At 59.2% G+C, this 26,245-nt stretch overlaps 1 protein-coding gene across 1 annotated transcript in view; it reads left to right on the top strand.

The window, feature by feature from the left end:
- The first annotated feature begins 2,965 nt into the window (after nucleotides 1-2,965).
- Nucleotides 2,966-26,245, top strand: part of SRCIN1 (SRC kinase signaling inhibitor 1) — a 63,609-nt gene continuing 40,329 nt past the window's right edge. Inside the window, 2 exon segments of the mRNA XM_032615614.1 lie at nucleotides 2,966-3,233; nucleotides 11,389-11,451. Of these exon segments, the coding sequence (XP_032471505.1) occupies nucleotides 3,110-3,233; nucleotides 11,389-11,451 (187 nt within the window). The 5' untranslated portion in view covers nucleotides 2,966-3,109.

Below are 26,245 nucleotides of genomic sequence, written 5' to 3'. Positions count from 1 at the left end.
AGCACGTGCTGACGCCCTCCCACTTAGGTGGGCACAATGTGGGGAAGGGAGGAGAACTTGTCTCATGGAGGGGGACCTGAGGGGGAGGGGAGGGGCAGCGTCCTGCGTGGTTGAGCTGGGGGCCTGGATGGAGGACCAGCAGCGTGAGTCCCCAGCCTCTGGGCTCTGAGAGGCTTGGGAACTGGTGTCCATGCAGCTGAGGGGAAGCCACCCGTCCCCTTGCCGACCCCTCCCCTACACAGGGCCTGCTGCCTCCCATGCCCATCCTGGGCAGGCATCCAAGCAGGGAGCTGGATGAGTGCCCACAGCACGCTCAGAGGCCAAAAGATGGGCACCATCCAGTTGGCAGAGGGAGAGGCAGCTGGCCCAGGAGGGAAGAAGTCAGGGTGCCGACTGCTGGGGTCGTGTGCCCAGACGGTGTGTCCAGGACACGGCTCTTGGCTGCCCTCCTTAGCTGTCCGGCTGGAGCTGGGAAGGGCCCCTCCTCTCCTTACCCTGGCCCAGTCACCTAAGTTACTGCAGCTGGAGATTAATCTCTAAGGGGCATCAGACTTGCCCCGAGCCAGGCATGTGGCTGGCTCAGGGCAGGCTGGGGGTGGGGGGTGGGGGGGTGGGAAGGAAAGTGGGAGAGCTTGGATTAAGGCTGCAACTGGGTAGACCAGGAAGTGGGGAAACCGGTTTGTCATTTGGGCCACTTGGGGTGGGGTCTCCTCTCCTGCCCCTATGCTTGCCTGCCATTCTACCTGGTGGCCTATAGCGAAGAGATGTGCTGTGCCCTTTTCTTGCCCATCTAAGCTGGCTTTGGGAATGCCGGGAGTAAATAAAAGGGGCAGGGGACCTTCCCCTCTCCAAGAGAAGCTTGGGAGAGAAGGGACAGGACATAGAACCGGAGAGAGAGAGCAAGCAACCAGGACAGGAGGAGGAGGGGACAGAGTGACCCAGAGAAGTCTGTGGAGCCAACAGGTAGGCCAAGGTGGGACAGGGAGGGGGTGGGAGTGAGGCAGGGGTGGGGCAGCGCTGGCGCTCTGCAGGCTTCGGTGGAGGTGGCAATGGCGTCGCCAAGTGAGGTGTGAGAAGGGGCAGGAGCTGGAGCGCCCTCCTTTGTAGTCCTGCTTAGCCGATTGGCCGACTCCCCTCACTCACAGCACGGGCCGCTGCAGTTCCAGCAGAAGCCTCCAGGAGGGGCCGCCACCCGAGCTGGGGGCAAGGAGGCAGCCCAGCAGGGGGCGCCGTGGGACTGGGTCCCCTTGGCTAAGCCAGGTCTAAGGAGACAGTTAGGGGGGCGTCCCGGCACGGGCAGAGGAGGGTCCAGACTCTCCCTGCATAGGGCGCCTGTGGCTTCCGGAGGTCACCTTGGCTGAAGAGTAGTCCCCCAGTCCCTCCCTGCCCCGTCCGTCCCCGAATGCTTCTCCATCCTAAGGCGCGCACGGACTGGGAGACCGAGAAGTTTCCGCACCCTCGAGGTGCACCCCCTCCTCCGATGCCGGCCCCCACTTTAGGCATTAGTCCCTGTCATGGCTTGAGGATTGCTCTGGGGGAAAGAAGCAGGTGCAGCGGGGAGAGGAGCGTGAGCGCTCCCCGCACCCCAGGCCCGGCCGCGCGCTGCGGGGTCCCGCAGTGCAGCTGGAGGGCGCGAGGCGCCGGCCCCCTCCCGTCCCTGCTCCCCGCCACCCCGGCGGCCCTTTGTACGTTCAGGCCACACGCGCGTGCTCGCGCCGCGCGCGCTCCAGCCCGCAGTGACACACCCGCGCCGGCGCGCGCGCGCGCGCGCACACACACACACACACACACACTCGCTCTCGCACACTCGGTGACACGCCCGCGCGCGCGCGCACCCACACGCCCGGCCGCCGGCGCCCTCCCAGCTGGTCCACCCCGGCGGGGCCCGCGCCCCCGGCCCGCCCTCCTGGCACCGCGCCCCGGGGCTGGGGCCCAGCGAGGAGCCCGCGAGGCGGCGAGAGGGCGAGCGCCAGGCAGGCCGGCCCGGGGCCCCCGCCCCCCGCGCCCCCGCCCGATGGGGAACGCTCCGTCCCAAGGCATGTCCCTGTCTCTCTCCTTCCTAATGTGCCTCCATGCTTAAGTGGAAGGTATTTCTGTTTTCTTTGTGTGTTTTCCCCTCGGCCGGGGGCGGGGGCGGCGGCCGGGCCGGGGAGGCGGCGGCCGACGGGGCGAGGGATGCTCGGGGCGCAGGTGTGTGGGGGGCAGGGGACCGCGGCGCTCCGGGCTTGGGAGAAGGACCGAGGCGAGAGGAGTGCTGGGACCAGAGAGGGGGTCCTGCATTGGCGAGGCTGGAGACCGGGTGGGGAGGGCCTCGTGAGGCCCGGGGAAGGGGGCCCGAAGGGTTAAAATTTAAAGGGGTTTATGTGGAGGGGGGAGGGAGGGAGAAAAGAGTAAGGGGGATGGATGGTGAGGAGAGTGGAGGAGGGGAGTGGTCCATCCGAGGTGGAGGAAGAGGAGGATGCAGGGGGAGGCGAAGGGGATGGAGAAGTGGTGGGAGCATTAAAGGCCTCTTTCCCCCAGGTCCCAGAATGGGGTGCACGCCCTTGGATGGTGGTGGTAGGCGCTTTGCGCCCGCCCCCCAGGGAAGGAAGAGGATTAGTGTATTCTGGGGTTGGTTGTGTTGCCAGGATACAAGCCTGTATTCCCCGCACCCTCCTCCCCAGTCACCTCGAGGCCCTAGCCCTGGAGACCTGGGAGCCTAGGCAGCGGTTGCAGAGACTGGGGACCCGCTCCCCGCTAGGCTGGCGGGAGGGGGAGGGGCTGGGGAGGGGCCATTTGATCTTAAGCCCTCCCCTCGCAGAGGCCAGAGGGCAGGGGAGGGCGCCCCCAGCTGGGGAGAGCATCTCGGGTGAATGAGGAAGTAAGGACTGCCGGAGGCTGAGCGGCAGAGGGCGGGGCTGGGGAGGGGCCGCGCTAACCCCCCCTCCCCTCCCACGCACCCCTTTGCTACGTCAGAAGCTCCCTGGCCAGCTCCGAGTCCTGTCGGTGGGGGCAGCAGGATGCTGGTGGAAGCAGAGGGGGCCGGCCGGGTGCCTCCGCAGCTCGGCTGGCAGGGCCCGGCGGGGTGTGTGCAGCTGCTGGTGCAAGCCCCTCCGCCCCACCCCTCCCCATGCAGCCCTGGCAGTGCCTCCGGCGCTTTGCCCTGGCCTGGTGGGAGAGGACAGCGGAGGGCAGCGCCCGATCTTCCAGGGAGGAGGCTGGACCGAGGGACCCCGGGGGCCGAGGGGAGCCAGGTGAGCAAGGACAGGGAGTGTGCAAGGAGGAGATCCTGGACTGCCAGTCCCTCTTCCCAAATACGAGGGAACCAGGAGGTCCTTGCAGCCCCCAACTTTAGGAGAAGTGGGTTCCTGGCTGGAGCTTTTCAGAAGGTGTTGGAGCTACTGTTGTTTGGGGGAGGGGGAAACAGATAAGGGCTGGGAGTCTGGGGCAGATGACCAGACTTCCAGGCTTGTGGGTCTGAATATTCCTTGGTGTTGGGTTTGAGCACTTTGGGGTGGGGATAGGATGCCTTCTTTCCAGCTCTGGATATCTTGGTCTGGGTGACCTTGAGCCAACTGCTTTGCTGTCTAACTCTGTGCCTCAGTTTCTCTCATTCCCTTCCCTATCCTTCTTGCTGGTCTTAAAGAATTGGTGATGCATTTGATGGAGACCGTCACTGTGAAAATGTGGGGCTTTGTCATCATTGGTGGCAGCTGTGATGGTGGTGGTTTCTGGCATGGTTGCGCGTGTGTACATATGTGGGGGGCAGTTATGGTTTCCGTGTGAGGTCTTTTGCTGGTTTTAGTTGATGTTGGGCCCACTGTGGGCAAGTGTCAGGGTCCGGCATTCATACAGGAAGGAGGGCTCCAGGCAAGCTGGGAGTTGTTGGGGCAGAGACTTAGCTGGTGGCCTAGTGTAGAAGCAAGGGATGGAGCATAAAAGGAGGGGGTTCCAAGAATAAGATTCCCCCCTCCACCCAGACTGCCGGGCACCCAGGCACCATTGGCAGCAAGTGCAAAGGCTTTGCCCTGGCTTCCTGCCACTGCGCCTTGGGGACAAGAGGGTCTTTGTCCAGTGCTCCCCCCACCCCTGCTCCTTCCGCCCTTACCATGTTGGCCAGTTCTCTGTGATGACCCTCAGGGCCGGGATGGAGATGCAGGTCCCCCATGTGCTCTGGAAATCTGGAAGAAGCAACTGTGGTCTCAGGCACTGCTGAGTGGAGACGGGGAGCTCTTCTAGGGGAAGGGTCCCTGGGAATGAGCCATTGGGAGGTTTGATCCCACTGCATGCTTTCTGCTTGCCTCCTTGCCTAACACGGAGGGGATGGGGTCTGGGGTCTTCATGGCCTGATTCCTGCTGGGAATCCAGGGTTCCATGTTTCTTACATATGTACAGGGCAGAGTTGGGTGCTGTGATGCAGAGCCCCAGATGATCTCTCTCTTTCTCTCTCTCTGGCTAGGGACCCACCCTGGAAAAAAGGTTTAGTTAGAACCATTGATTCCTTCTTTGGCTGTGAGCATCGATCTCACCGGTGTGGTCAGAGCTGGGGGTGATGGTGGCACGGCTGCCGTCTGCCCAGTTCGAACCTTGGCTTTCTCTGACAAAACCCAAGCTTAGGAGGGAGGGGGCTAGGCTCTTTGAAGTACCAGATCTGTTTTAGCCCCATCTCCACCCCAGGTTAGGTCTTGGGGAAAGAAGGGAGACGAGGTTGAGGATTTGACCTGAGGGAGCTGTGTTTGGGGTTTGAGGATCCTGAGTAGTGGGCCTGGGGCTCGGGAATGGAGGGCCAACTTGGTTGGAAGGGAGATGGGAGGCCATTGGGTGGGCAGGCAGAGATTTCAGGGGAAGGATCTGGAGCTTGCCATTAAAGCTTTGCTTTCGAGGAATCCCAAGTACTTATCTCCTCCAAGCCCTGGCAAGGAGATCCGATTTCTTCCTTAGTTTGTGTCTTCGAGGCCCAGAGAGGGACAGAGACGGTCTCAGAGGCCCAGTGGGCCTGGGTCTAGCCTTTGAGCCTGGCTGCCTGACCGAGTGGCCCCTGCCTAGGCACAGAGAACGAAGGGTGAGGCTCCAGGCAGCCTCCGATCTGGTCTCTGGGTTTGGTGGGAGGTGGGGGACAGATTGTGCCCCCGCCCCAAGCCCCAGCTGCCCATCGTGGGTGGGCTGGTGCAGGTGCAGGCTTCAATGAGCCACTCAGATGCTCTTTGAAGAATCCCTTGTTGGCTTCCTAGGGCCCATTCGAGCAAAGATAATAAAAATCTGGCCGTCAGCGGGTTTGAGGGCTGCACTTGCTTCCCCTTCTTTCATTCCCAGCTCTGAAAAGCAGAGATGAAGGCTTTGGATTTGGCTGGGAAGCAGGCTTGCCTGCCCCGAGGGAGGGAGGGAAGAAGAGCAGGGAGGGAGGCAGAAGAGGGAGGACTGATTTCCCGGCAGCCGGGGTGTTTGCTGGGGAGGTGGGCAGAGGGTCAGGGACCTGGTCCCCTACTTTTGCCAGGCAGCCTCGGGCCTCGATGGGGCTCCTATGCCCCTCGCCCAGGCTCCAGCCTTGTCCTTCAGTTCCAGAGGCTGGGAGCCCCCCCTTCGGCTCCACTGCTCCCACATTCCCCCCTCTGCTCCTCAGATCCCCCCACATTCTCCCCCCTGGTGCCCCCCCATCCCTGCCCCTCCATTTTTCTCCCTCTGCCCTTCCCGCTGTCTCTCCTCTTTGTCTCCCCCTTCTGCTCCTTAGTCTCCCCTTTTCTGTCTGTCTGCCCCCTCATACCTGTCTCTCTTCTTTCCTTAGCATCTGTCCTGCTTTCTAGGACTGTCTGGAAGGTTAAGAAGCCAAGTTGGTTGGAGGGAGGGAAGGAGCTGCAGCCACGGAAGGGACCAGCCTGAGTTGGCTATTATGGTCTGTCAGGAGTCATAGTCATCAGAGTCCAGGCGGAAGGGGGCCTCTGAGCGCTTAGAGATGTGTGTGTAGTGAGGGCGCCACCCCCTCCCCGCACACAGCGGGCACCTTGCCCTGACATTGGACTTCAGACACTCAAGTTCTCCTGCCGCCTTCTACTGCTTGGCTGCCGGAAACCAATGCCTCCGGCCTCTGGCCCCTCCACACCTCTGGTCGCCCACTGTCCAGGCATCATCGCCGCCCTTGCCCGTGGTTCCCCCACATCCACTACTCAGGCTCACAGGAGGAAGGGAAGGGTCCAAGGGAACCCCTACAGGCCCTGTGACCCCTTCACCACCTTGTAGGCCCCCCCACATGGAAGACAGGACTGTCATGGAAAGAGCACTGGACTGAGTAAAGAGACCTCGTTAAGGTCCTGCCTCAGGGCCCAAATGTCCGAGTGACCTTGAGCAAGTCCCTTCCTGGCAAGGGCCTCTTTCCTCACCTGTGAAATGAGGGGGCACAGGCTGGCTCCTCTCCAAGGTCTCTTCTGACGTTCCATCGTTGTTGTGTCTCTCTTCTGGGTGATTTGCATATGCTTTGCATATATCAATGACGCCTGCTTGAAGGGGGAGGGTGCCGCCCACGGGGACCAGAGCCCCACCCACCACTCCAATTCCCCTTGCCCATTGGCCCAGGCTGTCACTGCTGGAATCTCCCAGAGGGATGGAAGCCGGGTGAGGCCTGAGAATTCCCTGGGGAGTGGCTCCTGTGCTCCAGCCGTCCTAGAGGCAGGATGGGGGGATAGCCCTAGTGGAGGGGACCCCTACCTTCATCACTCCGGCTCCAGAAAGTCCAAACAGTGAAACCAAGTGGGTGTGAATTCACTACAGTTGCCTGTGGCTACCACGGGGTGTGTGAAACCCCACTGAGCCTGGCAGAGGGGTCAGGGTCTGAGCACCTCTAGATGCCAGGAGCTTAGCTAGGTGTAAGAGGTGTAAGATTCCCTCCTCTGGCTTCAGCTGCCAGACAGGCAGCTTCACAGTCCAGGACAAGTCCTGCCGTCTTTTGCCCTGCCCACTTCTGCTCAGGCCCCTGGGCTCTGGCTATGTGTGGGTTGGAACTTGGACCTGAGAGATGGTCACTGCGAACAGGATCATTGCATATCTGGGCCCTGCCTGGCCAGCACACCACAGGTGATGCGCGGTGCTCCCTGCAAGGGTCACAGGGAGGGAGAAACTGCTGTCCTCAGTTCTGCACCCACCTCCGTCTACCCCGACTGATCTCACGGGCCTTCTCCCCTGCCGCCTGGTATGTGCTCTGTGTCTGGCACATGGCAGTGCGCTGCACCCCAGCCCCCAACCTGCCTCATTTCCTTTCACCCCCATAATGCTCATCACGTGGGGCAAGTCTGGGGTAAAGGTTGGCGGCCAGGAGAAGATGAGGTGGGCCACTGAGTAAGGCGAGGAATTCTGAAGACAGGAGCAAAAATCCTCTCCACCGCCATGGTGGGCGGGGCCAGAGGAAACACAGCAAGAGGGATCAAGGTTAGATTTAGTCTCAGGGAGGAACTGACCTGGGGGGCAGTTTAGTTTCTGACCACGGAATTGTTGTGAAACTTAAATGAAGTAATAGGTGAAAATGTCCAGCACAGTGCCTGACACATGATAAATAGTCAATAAATGGTATGGGGAGGGAATGGATGTCTCTGAACCCATAGGAGACCCTCCCCTAACCCTGAGATGCAGGATTTTGCAGGAGATGAAGAGTCAGAAGGACAATTCCCAGAAGAGCTGTTTCTCCCACACAGGCGGCTGCTTCCCCACCGCAGCCCTCGTGCCCCACACACGCACCGGGCTCAGGGCCCAGCCACCCTGGGATACCCTGTCCTCATCCTCTCTTCTGCAGGGGGGCAGACAGGAGGGTTTGGAGGCGGGGAATCCTGTTCTCCCCCTCCCCCTGTTTTTGCACAGGACAGCTTGAGAGGAAACAGGCCCACGCTGCAGCAGGAGGAATTGAGGTTAGATGGGAGGGAAACCTCCAGGTGTGTGAAGGGTGGCTGCTCCGAGGCAGTGTTTTTGCACCTCTTACCTCAGTGATAGGTGTCTGTGAGCGCAAGTAAGTTAGTGTTGTACCTAGGGGCAGGGGACTGGTTGGCATGACCTTTGAGATGACCTTTGGGCTATCGGAAGGAACTTGGTAGATCCAGTTTCATCTCTTGTGGCTGTGATGGCTGGCCAGAGTGCAGGGGGCCGTGATGAAGAGGAGTTCAGAGCTGCTGGGGAAGAGGAGGTTACAGCGAAGTCAGTCTTTGATCCCCCAGGGCAGAGAAGTCAAGTGTGGGGTGAAGAGCAAGCCTTGGACTGGTGTCAGGTTGCCTGCCTCCCCTACTGCTGTGTGACATTAGGCAAGTTAGTTGCCCCCTCTGGTTTTCAGTGTCCTCGGTGTGAGAGAAGGGTGGAACTAGAGAATCTCTAAAGTCCCTTCCAACTGTCACAGGTTCTACCCACCTCCTCTCTCCTGAGATAATACATGCCTCGCCACACAGACGGTGGGAATAATACTTCCCAGCTCCAGCTAAACCAGGAAAAATGAAGATTTGGCCCAAGAGAACACTGGTGCTTTTGTGCGCCTGCATACGCCTTACAAACAGTCCCTCCTGCTCTAAAGGCACATCCTGCCTAAATCTGTCCTCTCAGCCCAGAAGATGGATAAGCGAGAGGCTATAGGATTCAGCTACCGTCTGTTTTCCTCCCACCCCAGAAAAAAAAGGCTTTGCAGCACTCCGTTCCAACCAGGGACCAGAATCCAGTCCATCTTTTCTTCTGCGGTGGCACTGCCAGCTGGTGGCTCCTCTCCCCCCACAACCTTTTCCTGGTTCCTGGTAGCCTCAGCCACCTGGCCCGGTTGCCTGCATATCCCGGAGTGGAGTAGCACTGAGACTGGGAAGGAGCTGGGTTTTCACACGGCCTGCCTTCCTCACTTCTGCCAACCTCCTCATCCCAGCACCGTGCTCTCTGTCCCACCCCAGTCACAGAGCATGCTGGAGACCCCAGACCCAGGGACCCACAGGGGGCCCCCCAGATCCAGAAACCCCCACAGAGTGGCCCTAAGCTGGAGACGTTTGTGCAGAGCCTAGGAGGCAGAGAGGGTGTGTGTCCTGCTGGCTCCTTCCACCCCAGGGAGGCTGATAATTGCAGACACAGCAGGCAACTGCGGCGTCGCCCCAGGCACCAGCAGCTACCTCATTGAGGAAGAATTAACGATCCCAGTTCATTGGGAAGGCATTCCACGGCTCACCGAAGCCCTTGCAGATACACCCGGGCCTCTATGCCTCCTCTCCGGGGCTGTCCCCTGCCTCGTCCATCCCCTCCCAGTGGCCAGGCTGGCCTGCTGAGTCCCCATTCTTGTCCCAGCCTTCTTCTAAGTTGAAAGTTGGGACTCTGAGGGAAAGCCAGGGCTGTCTGGACTGACAACGACTCTCGCTTTGCTGCCCCTGACTTTTTAGGCCCCCTCTCCCTAGCGTGGGTGCTTGCGGGGGGATTTCTGGATGTTAAAACGAGAAGAAACCTTTGAGGGGCTTCCTGGAGCCTCTTCTGTGACGGAGGTGGGAGAGTAGGAAAGGGGCTTCCGGAGAGGCAGAAGTGACTTAAAGATGAAGCTTGGGAGGAGCCACTTCTGAACCCAGCAGCTCATCCCCCACCCCTGATCCCTGGTCCATTTGCAGCCTGTGGTTAGAATTATCTGCTTCCCACTCCTAGGATGAGGCAGAAAGAAACTGAAATGAGGCCTTCTGCTCCACTTATTGTCCGTAAAAAATAGTTTATGCTGGAGCATGGGATGGAAAGAGGTTAGAGTTTAGGCAGAACTTCCCAGCGGGCACTGAATGGGAGCCCGCCAAAGGCTGGGGAGGGTGGACGGGAAGCAGTTCAGGGGTCAAGCGCTCAGGTTCTGGAGTCGGACAGATCCGGGCTGGCATCCCAGCCGTGTGGCTTACTCGCTGTGTGGTTTGGGGCAAGTCACTTCACGTCTCTGAAGCTCAGTTTCCTCATCTGTAAATTGGGGCTGGTATCCGTGGTTCCCTCACAAGGTGGGTACCAGGATTAAATGAGGCAATTTAGGCGGAGCTCCTGGCACATGGTGAGCGTTCAGTAAATAGTAACGTCTTTGTCTTCATCCTCGTCCTCACTGTCCAGTTGAATGAACGAATGGGTGGCTCTTCTCCCAGGAAAAAGAGACATACGTGAGAAAGCCTCTTACCTAAAACCCAGATTCTCACCCCAGCCGGCCTGGGGCTGGGCCCCCGGAGCTGCCACTTAAGGCTGGTGGTGAGCGGGGAGCTAGGCCTCTTGAGTCTTCACGCCCCCACCTGGTGCCCCTCTGTCCACCTGCCCCTTCTGTGCCCCACCCCCACCCCACTGCTTCATCCAGGAAGCCCTCTGGGGCTACATATGTTAATGAACATTCTTGATTTCTTCCCCCAGTCAATGTCCCAACATCTGGGTACAGCAGCTGCTTCTCCCCAGGATGCCTGTGTCTTGGGTAATCGGTGGGAAAATTGGAAACATCAGATTGGCAGGGGGCTCTGAGGATGCTTGCAGCCAGACGTGATGTGGGTGTGGATGGGTCCGAGACAGCCAGTGAGGGCTGGGCCCGAGAGGGTGCCCGGCCCACAGTGTCTCCGTGCAGGAAGGGTCCTAACGCCGCGCCCCAGGATGAAAGGCAGCAGACAGGCGTTGGGGAAAGAGGGAGGTAGAGTACAGTTAGAAGGACTTACTGCAGAGTGAGAGCGAGGCAGCATGACGGACACCTGAGGGGGGCCCTTCCCTGGCAGTTTGAGGATTGGGTGCGCGTGGGGGTCAGGAGCTGGGCACAGGGCTTCCGGCAAGCCCCTATCACAGCAGGAGTGTGTGCGCGCGTGTCGCGTGTGAAGTACCCCTGTTTCCTCTGTTGTGGGCAGAGAAAGGGGGCCTTCCTCAGGGTTAGGGGGTGAGTGGAGCAGATGGGGGTCTCTTGGGCTGGGAGGGGGTGGTCAGCAGAGCAATGAAGGCAGGCCCCTCTGACTCTGAACCCACCAGCCTTCCAGAATGAGGCGACCTTGGCTGGGGGAGGCAGATGGGGGTCTTGTGTGGACCCCAGTAAAAAGCCTGCCCCCGTTTCTGGGAGGAGAACCAGGCCTGGCTTGCTGGGTGTCTATCCTGGGGACCCCACTCTGGGGACCCCCTTGTTTTCTGTGTTGTCCTGCTGTCTGTCCTCCTGTCTGTCTCCCACCAGTGTCTCTGCCCCTTCAGCCCCTGCTCTTCCTCCGACACCCAGTGTCTGTCCTGCCTGCCCCCCAGCCCTCAGTGACCCCCCCAAAGGGACACCTCCTAATGCTCTGCTTTGCTCTGTCCCCGTCCCCTCCTCCCCCAAGGCCCAAGGCCCCTGCCGGGCCCATCCCACTTTGGGAGCCCTGCCCCAGCCCCTTCCTCTCTTCAGCTCCTCTCCTCCAGCTCTGGGCATTCATTCACGACTTTCCTCCTTTCCTGTCCCTCACCCAGGGCTCCAGCGTGCAGCAGGAGGGAAGCCTCCAGGACTCTGTTCCCTCTGTTTAAAGTCTCCAGGTTGGTAAGCCAGGAGGGGGGCCTCTCCCCACCATCCTGCCACCCACTGCTCCCTAGCTGGTGCCTCTCCCCAGCTTCGGGGGCCAGAAACGGGGGAGGGGGCTATCCCTGGGGGGCCCAGGCCTTTGCCAGGGGAGGGGGCAGCAGAGACCTGACTCTGGGGAGGGCACCTTGCCTGGCTGAGAATGTGTCCGTGTGTGCACGTGTATGCATGTGAGTCAGTGTGCGCGAGCAAACACGTGTGCATGTATGTGTGTGCTGGCTGCAAAGCTCCGTAGTGGGGCTGGGGAGGGAGGAGGAGGCGGGAGCCCTCTGTCGAGGGGAGAGATGGCCTGGGGAGAGGGGGTCAGGAGCAAGGGGCCCTTCTTATCAGGGGCAGCCCATGTTCTAGCGTCGGCCAGAGGGGGGGCGATGGGGGACCACATCGACCTCAGTGCAGCTTTGTTTATTTTATAGGCACTTGTAACCCTGTGATCGCATTTCATTTATTGAGTCGTTCATTCATTCATCCGTCCACTCCTTCCTTCTTTCATTCAATACAGATTTATTGAACACCTTCTCTGTGCCAGGCACTGGTCTAGGCTCAGAGGCCAACAATGACCAAGACAGCGAAGTTTCTTTCATTGCTTGTGTGGTGAGCAGATAGAGGTTAAGGGGTTGGCTGACTTCACCGGCTGTGGGGCCTGGGGCTGTGGCCTGGCTGGCTGTCTGGAAAGGGCTGTGACCCTCCGTCCACTGATGCCCCATCCGCCCCTGCGCCCCCTGCTGGCAGCTGCTCTGCACTTCGCGTCCCTGTAGAGTGTCCCCTGACCCAATGGCACTCCTCTCCTATAGTGTGTCCCTGCCAAGCAGGCAGTGACTGAGGTCCCAAGTCCCCGTGACCCTGGGGACTGCAGGCAGGGCCAGAGCTGGGGCCACTTCAAGAGGGCCTCTGGGAACCCCCCTCTCACTTCCGTGCCCAGGACCAGCAGCCTGGAGCACTGGACTTGAGACTCAGTCTGATCTGGGTTTCAAGGCTCACATAAGCCATGTCCTAGCTGTGTGGCCTTGGACAAGCCACTCTCCCTCTCTGAGCCTCAGCGTCTTTGCCTGTAAGATGGCAGGCTTGTTGAGAAGAATACAGGAAAAGCAGCAGCAGCTGGACCAGAGCCCAGCCCCTGCGCCTCCCCCAGCCCCTCCCTGGGGCTGGGCAGGCTGTGCCCTGGGTACTGTCTGTGTGCTGCCCCTGACCGCCCTTGGGAGAGGGGCTGCAGAGTCCCTGCCTTGGCTGTTCGCAGGCTCCACATCCTCCAGCCCTTCTCCAGCTCTCTGGAGGATGCTTCAGCCCCAATCCGGGCGGGCAGATGGGGGAGGCAGCCCTCCTCGCCACTGTGGCTGCCGATGCCTTGATGGCTTTTTAATAACTGCTCGGAGACAATCTGTAGAGTGCTCGTTTGTCTGCCTTTTAATTAAAATTACCATTTTCCTAAAAGAGCAACGATGCCGCTCTCCTCCCCCGCCCCCCTCGGTGGCTGCTGCCAGGAGAAGGCAGGAGTGACTCGAAACTGCAGACTTTCCCCTCAACCCCCGTCCTGGTCACACAGGCCACCCCCCCTTCCCCACACAAATGGCAGAGGGGCCGAGGCTCAGGGGCAGGGAACCAGGGAGGGGGCCTGACTGCCCTCCTCTTTCACTTAACCCTCTTCTGGAATACTCCCAGAGGCGGGGAGCTCAGTCCTTTCCCAGACTTACTTTTTATATCTGTAAAGAGCCAGAGTGGGGCTGTGTTGCTCTCCATGGGGTCAGGGAAGTGACTCAGTGACTTAGTCGGGACAGCAGATGCTGCTTGTGAGGCAAGGGAACCTGGTCTTACATCGTAGCTCTACCAACAAGACCCACCTAGGAAATGTTCTGGAGGAGAGGGAGGTGCTGCAGCCTGGGGCCCGGAGATCCAGCACTAGGAAGGACCCCTTGAGATGCCTCTGTCTCCGTCAGCTCCCAGTGGCCCTCCCCTTTCCCTCTGTGACCCTCTGCTTCTGTGCCTCCTCTTCCAGGAATACCCTGCCTTTGTCACCTCCCACTTCTGCTTCTCCCTGAAGTGCCCCTCCCTGACAACCTCCGGGCTCGCCCCCTGAGCTCCCAAGTCTCTGTCAAATCTCTCGTGGCATCGGTTCTGGACATAACTGAGCCTACTAGTTCGTGTTTGCTGTTGGGGCAGCAGACTCAGTGCTTTCAGGGGCTGGAAATGAGTGAAGCAGTGGAAGAGGACGATAGGGAATGGTGAGGACTGCGCTGAGGAGTAGAATGCCTGTGTTCCTTAAAGGCATTAAAATTCAAAGAAACAAAACAGAGCACCACCAGCTAAACAAAATGCCTGTGCCCCAGTATGGCCCCAGCGTGATCTTTGCTAAACTGCAATTCATTTATCTTGGCATCCTCGTATTGCCCAGTGCATAGTAGGTGTGTACTCATTGTTTGTTGAGTGAATACGTGATCATCCATATGTCAGGCACTGTGCTAGATACTTTACATATTTATTTCTTCCCCTTTTCCCAAGGTAAGCACTATTTTTCCCATTTTGCCATTAGAGAAACCGACATCCAGAAAAGTAAAACGACTTGTTGAAAGTCACACTTATGGGAAGGGGCATTTTTTGATTTGAGCCTTGGCGTGCTGTGTCCTTCTTGCTCTGTTTGGTCACGGGCATGCCTGTGTGTGACACAGGGCATAGGCATTCAGTACCTGGCCTGGCTAACAGGGAGCACTGGTGTGGCTAGCGGCCACCTTGTTGACATGCGTTGTGCACCTGTGGGGAGGTAGGGGTGAAGGAAGTGAGGGCTGCAGAGGCGGGGAGGGAGCAGACGCCCGTCACCCCAGCACACCCCTCCTCCATCAGCTTCCGGTCCCATCCCAGCCGCCTGGGGATGGCGGCGTGGTGACAGGTGCCGAGCTGCCGAGATGACAGCACTGCTGATTCCCCCATAATTACTGTCTGATGAGATGCCAGAATTAGCCACCATGCGAGCATGGGATGCAGATATGGGGCAGAGTGCTGGGAAGCAGCTGTGGGTAAGGGAGCCTCTCCTTCCAGTCCTGGGGCCCTCTGGCAGTAGGGCAGAGTTTGGTGAGGAGGAAGTAGGTTAACAAGGAGGAAGCACTGTGTGGTTAATATGCATCAGCTGTTATCGTGTGGGCTGTGGTTTTCCAGTTCTCAGAGTGGCTGGACATCCCCCTGAGATGGCTGGCTTCCAGACAGGGTATCAAGGGCCTCAGGCCACTAAGTAGAGAATTATGGGCAGAGCAGGCTGCCCACTCAGACTCCTGGGCAAACGCTTTGGTGCTTGTAGCTGGGATATGCCTGGCTGGGGCTAGGGCATAGTTGCTAGGAAGGGGCTAAGACCCAGAGCAGACTCCTGGAATCACATTAGCATGGCCAGGAAGCAGGGGGCAGAGGGAAGTGCCTAGAAGGAGCCGGCAGGTTGAGCTAACCTTGCCGGGAGAGTCCTCCATCCCAGGCAGGAGGAGACAAGTTGGCCCTGAGCCCCGAGGTCAGGGGAGGCCTGAGAGTTGAGAGCAGGAGGTAAGGAAGGTACGTTCTGGTCCCAGAGCAGGGCTGAGTATGCCCTGGCATTTGTTTCCCCTGGCATACATGCTGGGGGCAGGAGGAGGGCTGGCGAGAGCAGAAGCAGAGAGGGGTCATCTGGGCTGCTCAGACCTTATCTGGACCATTGGAGCAGTTTTGAAGGCCACCAGCTAAAAGCAGTGGTGACAACATGGGGCCGACCCAACAGAGGGCAGTGCACATGGCCCGGGGCTGAAGCCAGGCCACAGAAGGAAGGACTTGAGGTGTTGGGCTCCGGAGAGAAGATTCTGGTTCAGGAGCCTTCATTCTGCCCTGAAGGGAGAAGTAATCATGCCCTGCCCCTGGACCCCTCTGAGGGCCATGGGCACAGACTCTGGCTCTTTTTAAGGAAGGAGGAGTTCCACAAGGTAATTGGTACCTTAGATGTAATGAGCTGTCTGTTTCTGGAGGAATCCAAGTCCTGGCTGGATGGCGTTCCTGAAATAGGACTTGCAGTTCTGTGTCGGCACAGCCTGTGGCAGGGGTTGGGAGGACTCAGTACCAAACTAAGGTATGAGGGGAGGGCTGTGGAAAGGCAGGACCCCCTTCCCAGCCTGGGCTTCTGTGGCCCTGGGGCAGCTCTGCTCCCTGCCCCTCCTTCTCTCTCAGCCACGCCCTGGGGAAGGGTCCCCACTCTTCCGGTGTGAGGTCTCCCCAAAAAGGATGGGGTTGAGGGTCTCTGCGCTTCTCTGGGGAGGGGCCTGTTCGAGTGTTCCCTTCTTAGGGAGTTGGACAGACTGAGGGGACGTAAGGGGCTCTGGCCCAGTGGCTCAGACGAAGACTCAGGGATGCCTTGGTGGCAGAATCAGCGTCTTCCTCAGGGGTAGCAGGGTGTAGAGGAGAGAAAGGGGATCCGGGCTGAGAACCCCACAGTCGAGACAAGGCTTCTCCACTTGCCAACTCTGACCATGGACAAGTCACCCCTTCTTGAGCCTCTGCTTTCTCACCTGTAAAATGGGGGGAGAGCAACGTCACGAGGTGACTCTGAGAACTGAATGAATAGAAGCTATCAGAGCCCCTTGTGGGCTGTCATGAGAGTGTGCTTGGTTGAGGGGTGGGTATCAAGAGTGCTGTCATTCATGGCTGGTCCGTTTTCCCCACGGCATCCAGCAAGCCTGGTGCTGAGTTTAAACCTCATCACTCCAGATGGATGGATGGATTTAACTGAGACGAGAAGGTTGGAGGCTTCAAGTCTTTTGCAGAGGAAAGGGGAGACTGTTTATTTCTCCCCTGCCTTCCAGCTAGTGTTCCACCTTCCTGGATCCTGCTCTGGTGGGACGGTTCAGGTTAGGCAACAGGGAGAACTGAAAGATGCCCCTGGAATCTGATCAGGCTTCCCAGGTCAGTCTGGACCCAGCAGTCCGGCAGGAAACTCTGAGTCTCCTCCTCCCTTCTCTGGGTTCCCCCATCTTCCATCCTCCAGAGTCTCTCCTGGTGCTAACCTTAGCATCCCTAAGGAGGGAACATACTGGGATGCAGATTTGGCCGTTTGTACCCGGTTGGCTTGCAGGGCAGTAGAGTAATTGACCTGTGAGGTGAGGGCTGAAACTTGCAGCCCAGAAGCCCTGTCCTTCACCCTCCAGCAGCAGGTGGAAGGGGGTCCAAGGCCCGCCGGCCCCTTGTCCTGGTGCAGGAGGCTGAGCACCTGTAGAGGGAGACAAGGGCTGGGGGTGCGAGGTCCAGGAGGGGCATCTCAGTCCTTGGCATTGCCTGGTTGGGTAAACATTGGTGAGAGTGGAGTGGCCTGTATTTGTAGACAAAATGTAAATGCTTTAGCAAGGGGACTCTGAACTTGACAAAGCAGGAGAGATGCCAAGAAGTTGCCTCTCTGAGAAGGGGTAGCTGGACTCAGCATGGGCAAGTGGGGTCCCCAATGTCTTTCACTCCAAGCTGGAGATGCATCGAGCTGGCACTTAAGGGAGCCCCCAGATGCACCGCAATCTGTTGAGAGGTTGTAAATGTATATGATGTGTGTGCATGGGCACAGCACCCTGTCTGTCCACGTAGCATCCAAGGTGGCATCTCTGCAGTGACCCAGTCCCAGCTGGGCCCATATTGATGTCTGTGGTGGGTGCAGGGGAGGCCTTCGTGACTGGGCACACGTTCGTGAGCCTGTGCTGGGCATGTGGGCATGTACCATGGGGGCACAGGCATGACGATAGAAGTGTGATGAGCAGAAGCGCGGTGACCTGTGCTCGGAGTCTGGAGGCACCAGGACCCCGATCATCCTGGTGTCTGAGGGAGCTGTCTGGGTGCTGGGTTGTGGGCCTGGGAAGAGCCTCCTCGAGAGAGCCTGATCCCATGAAGGGCAATGTCTCAGCGGAGGATGTGGGGGGGACAGCAGGGCTAAGGCTCCTGTCCAACATTTGTGAGGCCCTCAATGAATCCTGGGTGTTGACAACACTTCCCTGTGGGGAGGTGGGGTGATGGGTGGGGCTTCCACCCCTCACCTCCAAGAGATTGGGGTCCCTCCCCCTCCCTCTGGGCTTGCTTTCAGCCTGAGGCAGCTATAGGGGCGTGGTGAAGGTCCCCTTGCCCACACCTGCTGCCCTGGCCTTGGCACCCTGAGGCTCGAGTGCCCCCGAGGAGAGGAGGCTCACTGACAGCCGCCCCTGAGCAGTGGCCGAGCTGGGAGGACAGGCATCAGCCTCCCTCCCTTTCCACCGTCTAATTCCCTTCCTCCCAGCCTGTGTTCCTCTCTGCTGCCTCTCCAAGGAGATGTGGGACTGACAGGACACCTTCCCTGGGCACGTGACGGTGGAGACGCCAGGCGGAAGTCAGCTTGTCAGTGAGGGCTGTGTGGGCACACGCCAGGGCTGTTCCCAGCTTTTCCAGCGACAGCTTCAGACTGGGGGTGATGTGCTCCCCTCTGCATCCCCGCCCCTGCCCTTCCTGGGGAAGCCAATTAGCCAGATCTTCATTAGTGGCTAAAAATCCAAACCCTACCATCCTGGGTTTGAGAAAACTCTGACTGTGGAGTGAAAGGGAATCAGGCAGTTGGGCCGATCAGGAAGGAGCCGTTCCCCATCCGTTTCCTAGGCCGGTGCCTTCCTGCAGTGTACAACCCACACGCCTGCTATTAGTTTAAAAAAAACAAACAAACAAACAAATGAAAGGACTGAAGCTCAGAGACGCTGCTGACCTGCTCAAGGTTACACAGCTAGACAGTGGCAGAGCTGGGTCTGAACAGAGCTTTCTCACCTCCAAGTTCAGTGATTTTTGGTAATGCCGTAGCTTTGCCGGCAGTTGGGGGAAGGTTGCAGGGAGAAGAGGGAGGGTCCTATGTCTGAAATTCTGGGCAAGAGGCTGGCTTGTTGGCCCTTTCGCAGGAGAGGTGGGTCTTGTCTGAGGAGTACGGTCCGGATCCCACGTGGGGACCCTGGTTTGTGTGTGGCAAGCAGCCACTGGGCTGGGGCGGGCGCCTGGGGGTACAGCTGGACTGTGACCCACAGCTCTTCTCTCTTTGGGGCCGAGGGTGCTGCAACATCCACCTCTCTGCTGATTCCTCCTAAGGAGATTGTTAGCCTCTGCCTGCCTGGGGCCTGGAGAGGGGCTCCTGTGGCAATTGCTTTCTGGGAAGTGGCAGGCAGGTGTGGACAAGTCCTTGTCCCTGGGGGCCAGGGGGCCAGGGTTCCACTTCTGGCTCTGCTTCTAGCTCCCGAATGAATCGGTTCGCTCTCTGGGCCTCCGTTTCCTTCCCCGTGAAAGGCATTTGGCTGGAGGGAAAACAGACGCAGGCAAGGCTTAGCTGAACAGTCTTGAGACATCACTTCTCTTTGCCTAAGAGCGAAGAACCGAAGGGAGGGAAGCCTCACCTCGCCAGGGCAGAGGGCTGCTGTGCTCTGTGCCCCGTGGACGTAGGGTGTCGGGGGGGAGAGGGCAGCAGGTAGAAGGAAGCAAGGACTCCAGGGCCACGCAGAGCCAGGACAGCTGGCAGAGATGGCACTGAGACCAAGCCTGGCATCTTTGACTGTCCCCGGGCCCCCATCCCACTCCTGAGATGGCTTGTGAATCTCTTCACCCCACCTAATTCCGTCCTGCAAGACCACCCAGTGTGGGCGGAGTGGTATCTCTGCCATCAAGGAGGCCCCAGTCTGAGGGAGGAGACAAGAGCCTTGCCCAGAGGGAGCTTCTGATCCAAAGAGGTAAACAGGGGCCCGCCCCTAGTGCCCCTCAAAGAGGAGGCACAGGTCCTGCCCAGTCTGAGGGGGAGACAAGGTTCTGTCCTAGGCGAACCCCTAGTCTGATAGGGGAAACAGGGGCCCTGCTCTGGGGTGTCCCTAGTCTAAGGGGGGAGACAAAGGCTCCCAATCGGAGGGAGGAGACCTGGGCCCTGCCCTGTGATGTGCCCAGATTCGGGGAAGAGGCCCTGCCCTGCCGGGGCTCCCAGTCTGAGCAGTGGACAGAAGGTGCAGGACAGAGTCAGCCTGTGGACAGGTGAGAAGCGAGAGCTGGCAGAGGAAGCGTCTGGCTGGGGCAGTGCCCGCCCTATCCCCCGGGAGCCCAACACCCCCTCTCTCAAATTCCCTCTCCCTGGGGAAAGCCCCAGAGGCTCTGCTGGGAGCAGTCAAGACCCAGGCAGGTGAGCTCTCCCTCCCCAGCCCTGCCGAGGTCCTTTAATTGATTCCGACTCATTTACCAAGTGGCCTTTGGTGGGTTTTAAATCTGCGCAAATTGGTTCGTGTTTCTCTGCCTGCGTGAAGCTGTGGCTGGCAGTGCCCTGCACCCTCCCCTGCCTCCTGGCTTCCCTCCGGGGCTCTGTCGTCTCCGCCCCACTCCCCAGCTGGGTCTAGATGCCCAGCTTCCCTGGACGTGAGGGTAGAAGAGTCCAGGGGGTCACAGGCCACGGTCCTCTTCCCCCTCTTCCCCCCCGGCCCGGGGAAGGGAGTCCACACAGTGACTTGTTAACTCCCTCGGCCTCCCTGAGCCTCAGTTTCCCTGCTGTACTGCCAGGAGAATCGACCCACCCCAGGCCGTCCTCCACGGTGGCTCTATAGATCAGGGCTGGGGGGTGGGGAGGGGGCCTCGGTGTCACCAGCCAAGGACTGTCCTGCCTCTGACGCCCTCTCATCTTGCCCACCTTCCCCTACCACTGCGCCTCCCGGGTAGTGGTCCATCGTGGGGATGCGCTCCACCTGGCCTTTCCCCACTTGTGTGTCCTCCCTCTCACACCTCAGGGATAGAGGGAGCTGCCTTCCCCGGGGACTCAGTGATGACTGGCCTTGCCCCTGTGCTCCCGGGTTCCAGGGAGTCACCTTTCTTGGCTAACCGTCATCCCCATGATTACAAGTAATTTCCCTTTCCTCCCAGGCCTCCCTTCCATGGGATCCCCTCCCACTTCTCTGTCATCCCTACCGGACCAGACAGGCTCTCCTGAGGGGGCCTGACCTTCAGGGCAGTGGGGCTGGGCTGGGGGGATGGGGAAACACGGGAGCAGGTATGGAGGCTCATGCCAGGAGCTGGACTTGAAGCCCTGCCCTTAATCCTCGGTGCGGCCATCTCCTCCCCTCCAATCCCCCTTCCTCCCACTGCCCACCTCCACCTCTGAGGCTCCAGTTGGAGTGACAGGGAGACTCAACAGGGCGCTGGGCATTAGCAGTTTGGGGGCATACTACACAGGAATGTTTACAGAAAGGCAATTGCCTGGAAAATGATTTCGGTTGCTGTGGTATGGGGCGGAGAAGATGGTTTTACAAAACCGACACAGACGGGCTTCTGCTCCAAGGACCCACGGACAGACAGAGGACTGAGGGCCACGGGCACACAGGGCCCCCAGAGCCAGGGGCGCCCAAAGACCGAGGGGCCAGCTACTTCACGGGGGGAGGTGGGGGTGAAGGGGTGATCCCTTCACCTCATTCGAGTTCCTGGAGCCTCTGCCAAGCTTGACCTTTGTCCTCTGGCCTCTGACCTCCCAGCACAGTGCACTTCCTGACCGCAGCAGCCGCCCAGCAGGAAGGACTTGTCAGGCACAGTCGATGGTGGCAGTCGCCTTGGGGCTCCCCCTGGGTGACCTGGGCTCCTCTTGCTTTGGCTGCAGACGGTGGGACTGGGGGAGCCTTGCACCGCATGTGTCCAAGTGTGTGTGTGTGTGTGTGTGTGTGTGTGTGTGTATCTGTGGGCAAGGCACTTTGGGTATGAACCAGGCCCTCCACTTTTCCAGCAATCTCCATGCATCCCTCCCCTTGCCCTGCCTGCGGACCTCACTGCGATCTAGCCCCAAGGTCCTCTGTACTCCCTGAGTTGGTGCTCAGCCACCATCTCTGCCCAGGCAAAGGATGGGGGCGCACCTGTGAGGTCTCTCAGGTCCCCAGGGGAGGAGCCTTGTGCAGCCTCCCCGTCTCTGGGGAAAGGGAGCCAGATCCTGAACTCCGGGTCCTCACAGTAGGCACCCCCGTGAGAGCCCTCTCTTCTCTGTAGCTCGTAGCTTTGTTCTCCCCTCTACTTCCTCCCCTTCCTCTCTCTTCTTCCCTCTCCCTCCCCCTCTCCTCTTCTCCACTCTCTCTTCCTCTGAAGATGATGTCATGGGTGGATGTTGCCCAGTGACAGCCTGAGGGCTGGTGACATCTGGGGTAAAGACGCCAGGTGGGGAGGGTCTGGATGGCTTATGAGAGAGTGTCACTGAATCCTTGGGATCTTAATTCTCATCCTGAGTTACAGTGATCTCATGTAAAAGAATGCAGTGAGGATAAAAATAAATTGGGCTCCTAAATAAACGTGGAATTTGGAGTTGGTGGAACAAATAACAATGTCGCTTTCTTTCCCAAGCACCTGCGCCTTTATCCGCAGCCGGCCACTGGGCGGCGCCCACTGCTCCCTGGTCATCCCAGCCTCTGGCGGGTTCACTTACTGGTTGCCCAGACCAAAAAGTTTGAGCTGAGGGTGACCCGAGGCCCCCTTCTCCCACTTTCCTTTTCCCTCATTCTGAGCTGGATTTCATCAGTCCTGGGCATCTTCCCTGCAGCTTGAATCTCTGACTCGAAAATTATAGCTGGCCTTGCACACTGAGGATACTTGGGGACTTGGCAAACCCTCCAGGCCCAACTTATCTCTCCGAATCCCCCAAGCCCCCATCCCTCAGGGACCTTCAGTCCCAGCGCCCCTTCCAGCAGCGTACCCCCGCTCTGCTTTCCCCTCCAGGGTCTCCCCACTTTCCCCCTGCCCTCAGAGACCCCTGCCTCTGCCTCTCCACCACAGAGACAAGACCCCCACCCCCCACCAGCCCCTTACTGGTAAACAGCAAGCATCGATCTGCTCAGGACCACTGCTACCCAGAGCCTACTGCTTGCTAGATTGGAATCGATCTCCTGGGCTTCTCACTGGGCTGCTCAGTCTGGGGAGGGTCAGGGTCACTCAAGATCTTAGTGGTGGCTGGAGCGGGAACAGGAGTAATGGGAAGGCTGTCCTGCTGTCTCGACAGCCCATGTGCCAGGCGTGTCTCTAATTGAAAGCAGTGTGTTTTCTCCTCGTTATCTTGCTGGTTTCTCACCCAGTGCCCGGAAGCGGGGTTTAGAGGTGGACATCCCCATTTTACAGATTAGTACCCTCAGGCTCCAAGGGGGAAGAGGCTTGTTGATCGAATGGGTAACTAAAGGAATGGCTAACCCGGGGCCCCTCAGGGAAGGAGCTGACTCTAAACCCAGGGTGTCTCTGGCCTGTGTTTATTTTCTCCCAATGTTCTGACTTCAAGCGCCCAGGGCTGGCTCAGATAAATCCATGCCTGAGCCCTCAGAGCCCCCGAGGGCCTCTTTCTCCCAAGGGCAACAGGATGGCCCCTGCAACCCAGAATCCCAGGCCAGTTGTCCCGGTCCACTGGGGCCCCAGAGTGGAGGGAAATCTGCACAGAGCAGGGAGGTAAGACTCATGGGTTACACAGGCACCTCACCTCTTTCCCTGACCCTAGTTTCTCTGTTAAACAAAGCCAAAGATCTTGAAGGTTCTTAAACAGATTCTAAAGCTTTTCAAATCAAAGCCCCACCTCCCCTTAGAGGTAGCAGGTTGTCTCTCCTACCCCCTCCTGCCTCTCTGCCACCCCTTAGAATCCAGCTCCTGCCTCACCCATGACCCCGGCCTCTGCCGGTGCCCAGGCACCTGAGGGGTGAGCCCCGACTTGGAGGAGGCAGGGAGGAGTTGGTCCTTGCTCTGCTCTGTTCGGGCCTGCTCAGCAGCTCTCTCCCCACCGCTGCCCACCTTTGTGAGATTCATGGGGCTGTAGTGATCCACTGTCCGGAGCCTCCGCCTCCCCGCTGCCCGCTCTAGCAGCCGGGACCCCTCCCTGCCAGACCTGCCTCGCCCCTTTAATCGACCTGGGAGAGCCTGGGTGACCCCAGACCTCCCCACAGTGCCTGCTTCTCTCAGGCTGGCATACTGCTTGCCCCACTCCGGATGCACTGAGGCTCCGCCGCACCCCGCCCCAGGAGCCAGGGGAGGAAGTGCTGGCATGGAGGGTGCGAGTGGGCATGACCATCTCTCCCGGGTCCAGGAGGGTGGAAGGGCAGGAGGGCAGATGTGAATTGGAGACCTTTCCCCGTGCACCTATACGCGTCCAGAGCCCTAGGAGGCATGGCGAGCCTGGCTGGCTGGCACTAGGGAGGGCCCTCTGGCTCAGGCAGGGCTCATGCTGGGCTCTAGAGCTGGGCTTCCAGCAGCCAGGCCTTGGGCAGAGTCTGCCCCAGCCTAGGCAAAGGGAGGACTACGGAGTGTCCAGGGCTCTCGGCCAGCGAGGGTCTCCTCCTGCTTAGTTGTGCCCCATGAGGTTGCAGACCTCCAGCAGGTGGTGAGGGTGAGTGGAAGAGAGAGTTTAGGGGTCATGGGAGGCAGCCCCCTGACTCCGGTTGGGGCTATTTCTCCTGTGCCCAGAGCGACCCCTATTCCAGCTCTTCTTCTTCCAGATGATGATCAGGTCACTCCCTTTCGGCCATATTCACTGGCCACCATGGGTTACCACCAGCTCCTCAAGGGCAAGGACTGGGTCCCCACCGACATGGCCCCAGGGTTCCCAGCCTCAGTCGGGGGCCAGCTTCAGGAATTTCCTCCCTACCGGGGAACCTTCTCACCGTCTTAACTCAATATGTTAACTCACTTTGAACTTAATAAATTTACTTTAAAGGAAGCCTTATCTCACTACCATCCCAAGGAACAGTACCCATGAAATCAGTGGTTGGGCCTTCTTGTTTTTTTCTTTTTAATCCTTGAAAATAAAGGTATAACTATTAAGCTGTGAAACGATATTCCTCCCCCAGTCATCTCTTGGGTATCTGGACCTCACTTCGGGGAGCACAACAGAGGGTTGTGACTGTGGTGAGAGGGACAGTTGCCTGCGGGAGGGAGGAGGGAAGGACCCCAGACTCAGTGCCAGGGTGAGGAGACAGCAGGCAAACAAGGAGGTGGTACCATTTTTCCATCAATAAACAATTGTCCTCTGGCCAGGAAGGTGTGGTGGGAGGGGATGAGGCAAACCTAATAAATGTTGGGGTCCAATCTGGCCTCTACCACCGACGGTGGCTTTGGGTGTGTCACTGGCCTTCTCTGAAATGGGGCCACGGGAATACGCCCCCTACCCCCCGCCACACACACACACACAGGAGGTTTGAAGGCTGTGGTAACTGCAATCAGTCAGGACCTTGGAAGCTTTGGAGCTCTGTGTCCACGGAAGCCATTCTTTCCTTGGCTTTGGTGGGCGGTGCTGGGTCATCGAGGGGTCAGTCCCCGAGATCTACGTGCCTCTGCCATAGCCCAGGGAGGAGTGTGTGAGTGTGTTGGGCGAGGGGTGGCTTTTCCTAGAACGTGGCTGAAGCTCCTCTTTCCTCCTGTGGTGGACGGGAGTTGACTGAGGCCTGGCAGTGGGCCTGATGAACACTGGGCGGGGGCTGCCGGGGGCTGCCGGGGGCTGCCGGGGGCTGGGCTGGATGGAACGTGGCTGGGTCACAGAATCCTCAGCCCCTCCTCTTTTGCCCCAGTCGGCCCTGTGAGTTAGCCCCTGCATCGGGGTGCCTGTGTCTGCTACAGTGCTTGATTCCCCCCAGAGCTAGGCTACACCTTGGGGTGCTGCTTTGAGGCTAGTGGATTGTGAGGCTGGGGGTATGCTGGGGAGACCAAGTTTGTCTCTCAAGGGGGGTGACTTCTGGAGATGAGGGACGGCAAATCTGTTTTACGACCAGGAATATGACTCAGGTAAGCCCCAGCAATGCCTCCCACCCCTGGTGTGGGTGACACTGTGGAACCACTGTCCCTGCTGGGCTTTGGGAAGGTCAGCGTTGAGGCTGGAGGGTAGGAGACGGCAGAGCTGGGCCTGGGGAGGCCAAGGGCTCAAGGCTGATGGGTATGTTGGGATGGGCTTCAGGGTTCTGCATGGAGACCTCAACCCCCGGCCTCTCCTTTTTTGGCTTCTGTACTGTACTTTGTCCCCTGTGCGTCCCTTACAGGTCTTGAACTTGTTTGTGTGTGTTTTGGGAAGGGAGCCTGAAGAAAGGGAGGGGGGAGGGGAGGGTCCCGGCGAGAAAGCTTGAGCTGTTCTCTCTGCTTTCTTTGAGTTTGTCCCCAGTCCATCTCTCACTGTCCTCTCTGTGCCCAGCCTCTCCTGTCTGTCTGTCTGTCTGTCTGTCTCTGGGGAGGGAAGGGAAAGGGGCTCCCATGTCCCAGGACCTGATCTTTGGCCTCATTTCCCCCCTGTTTCCTAGTCCTGACCCTTTTCCAAGCCAACCCCCAGCCTAAAGACAAGTGTGTCCTGGACATGCTAGTCTGAGGGAGGAAGCTAGCCCCTGCCCCACTCCTTAGAAGATGCTCTTGAAAGAAAGACAGTGCAGGCTCCTTCCCACAGCTTTTAGGAAGCGTCTAAAAGGAAACTCCCCTTCCCTCCCCTGTTCAGCCCAGCATAAGGAAGGAGGAAGGGGATGTGTGGCTAGAGGAGTGTCCAGGAGCCCTGCTTCCAAGCCCTCCTTGGCCTCAAAGGACAGCACCTCAGCCACAGTCATTATCCTCCACACCACCGGCAGAGGGCAGGAAGCTGGACGCTGCCCTTGCTCACCACCCTCCTTGGAGCCACCCCTTCTGCCTCTTCTGTTCCTAGTGGGGGGCAGGCAGCCCCTGCCTCACCCCAGGTGCCTCGTGCCGCGCCCCCCCCCCCCCCCCCCCCCGCTTAGGCCAACCCCTCCTCGCAGTGGTCCCAGTGGGCGATGGGCAGTCCCAGGCCGGGCA

This window comes from Phocoena sinus, chromosome 20 (assembly GCF_008692025.1).
Source record: "Phocoena sinus isolate mPhoSin1 chromosome 20, mPhoSin1.pri, whole genome shotgun sequence".
Lineage (NCBI taxonomy): Eukaryota > Metazoa > Chordata > Mammalia > Artiodactyla > Phocoenidae > Phocoena > Phocoena sinus.
The sequence above is the reverse complement of the archived record's forward strand: the minus strand, read 5'-3'. Positions and strand labels throughout refer to the sequence as shown.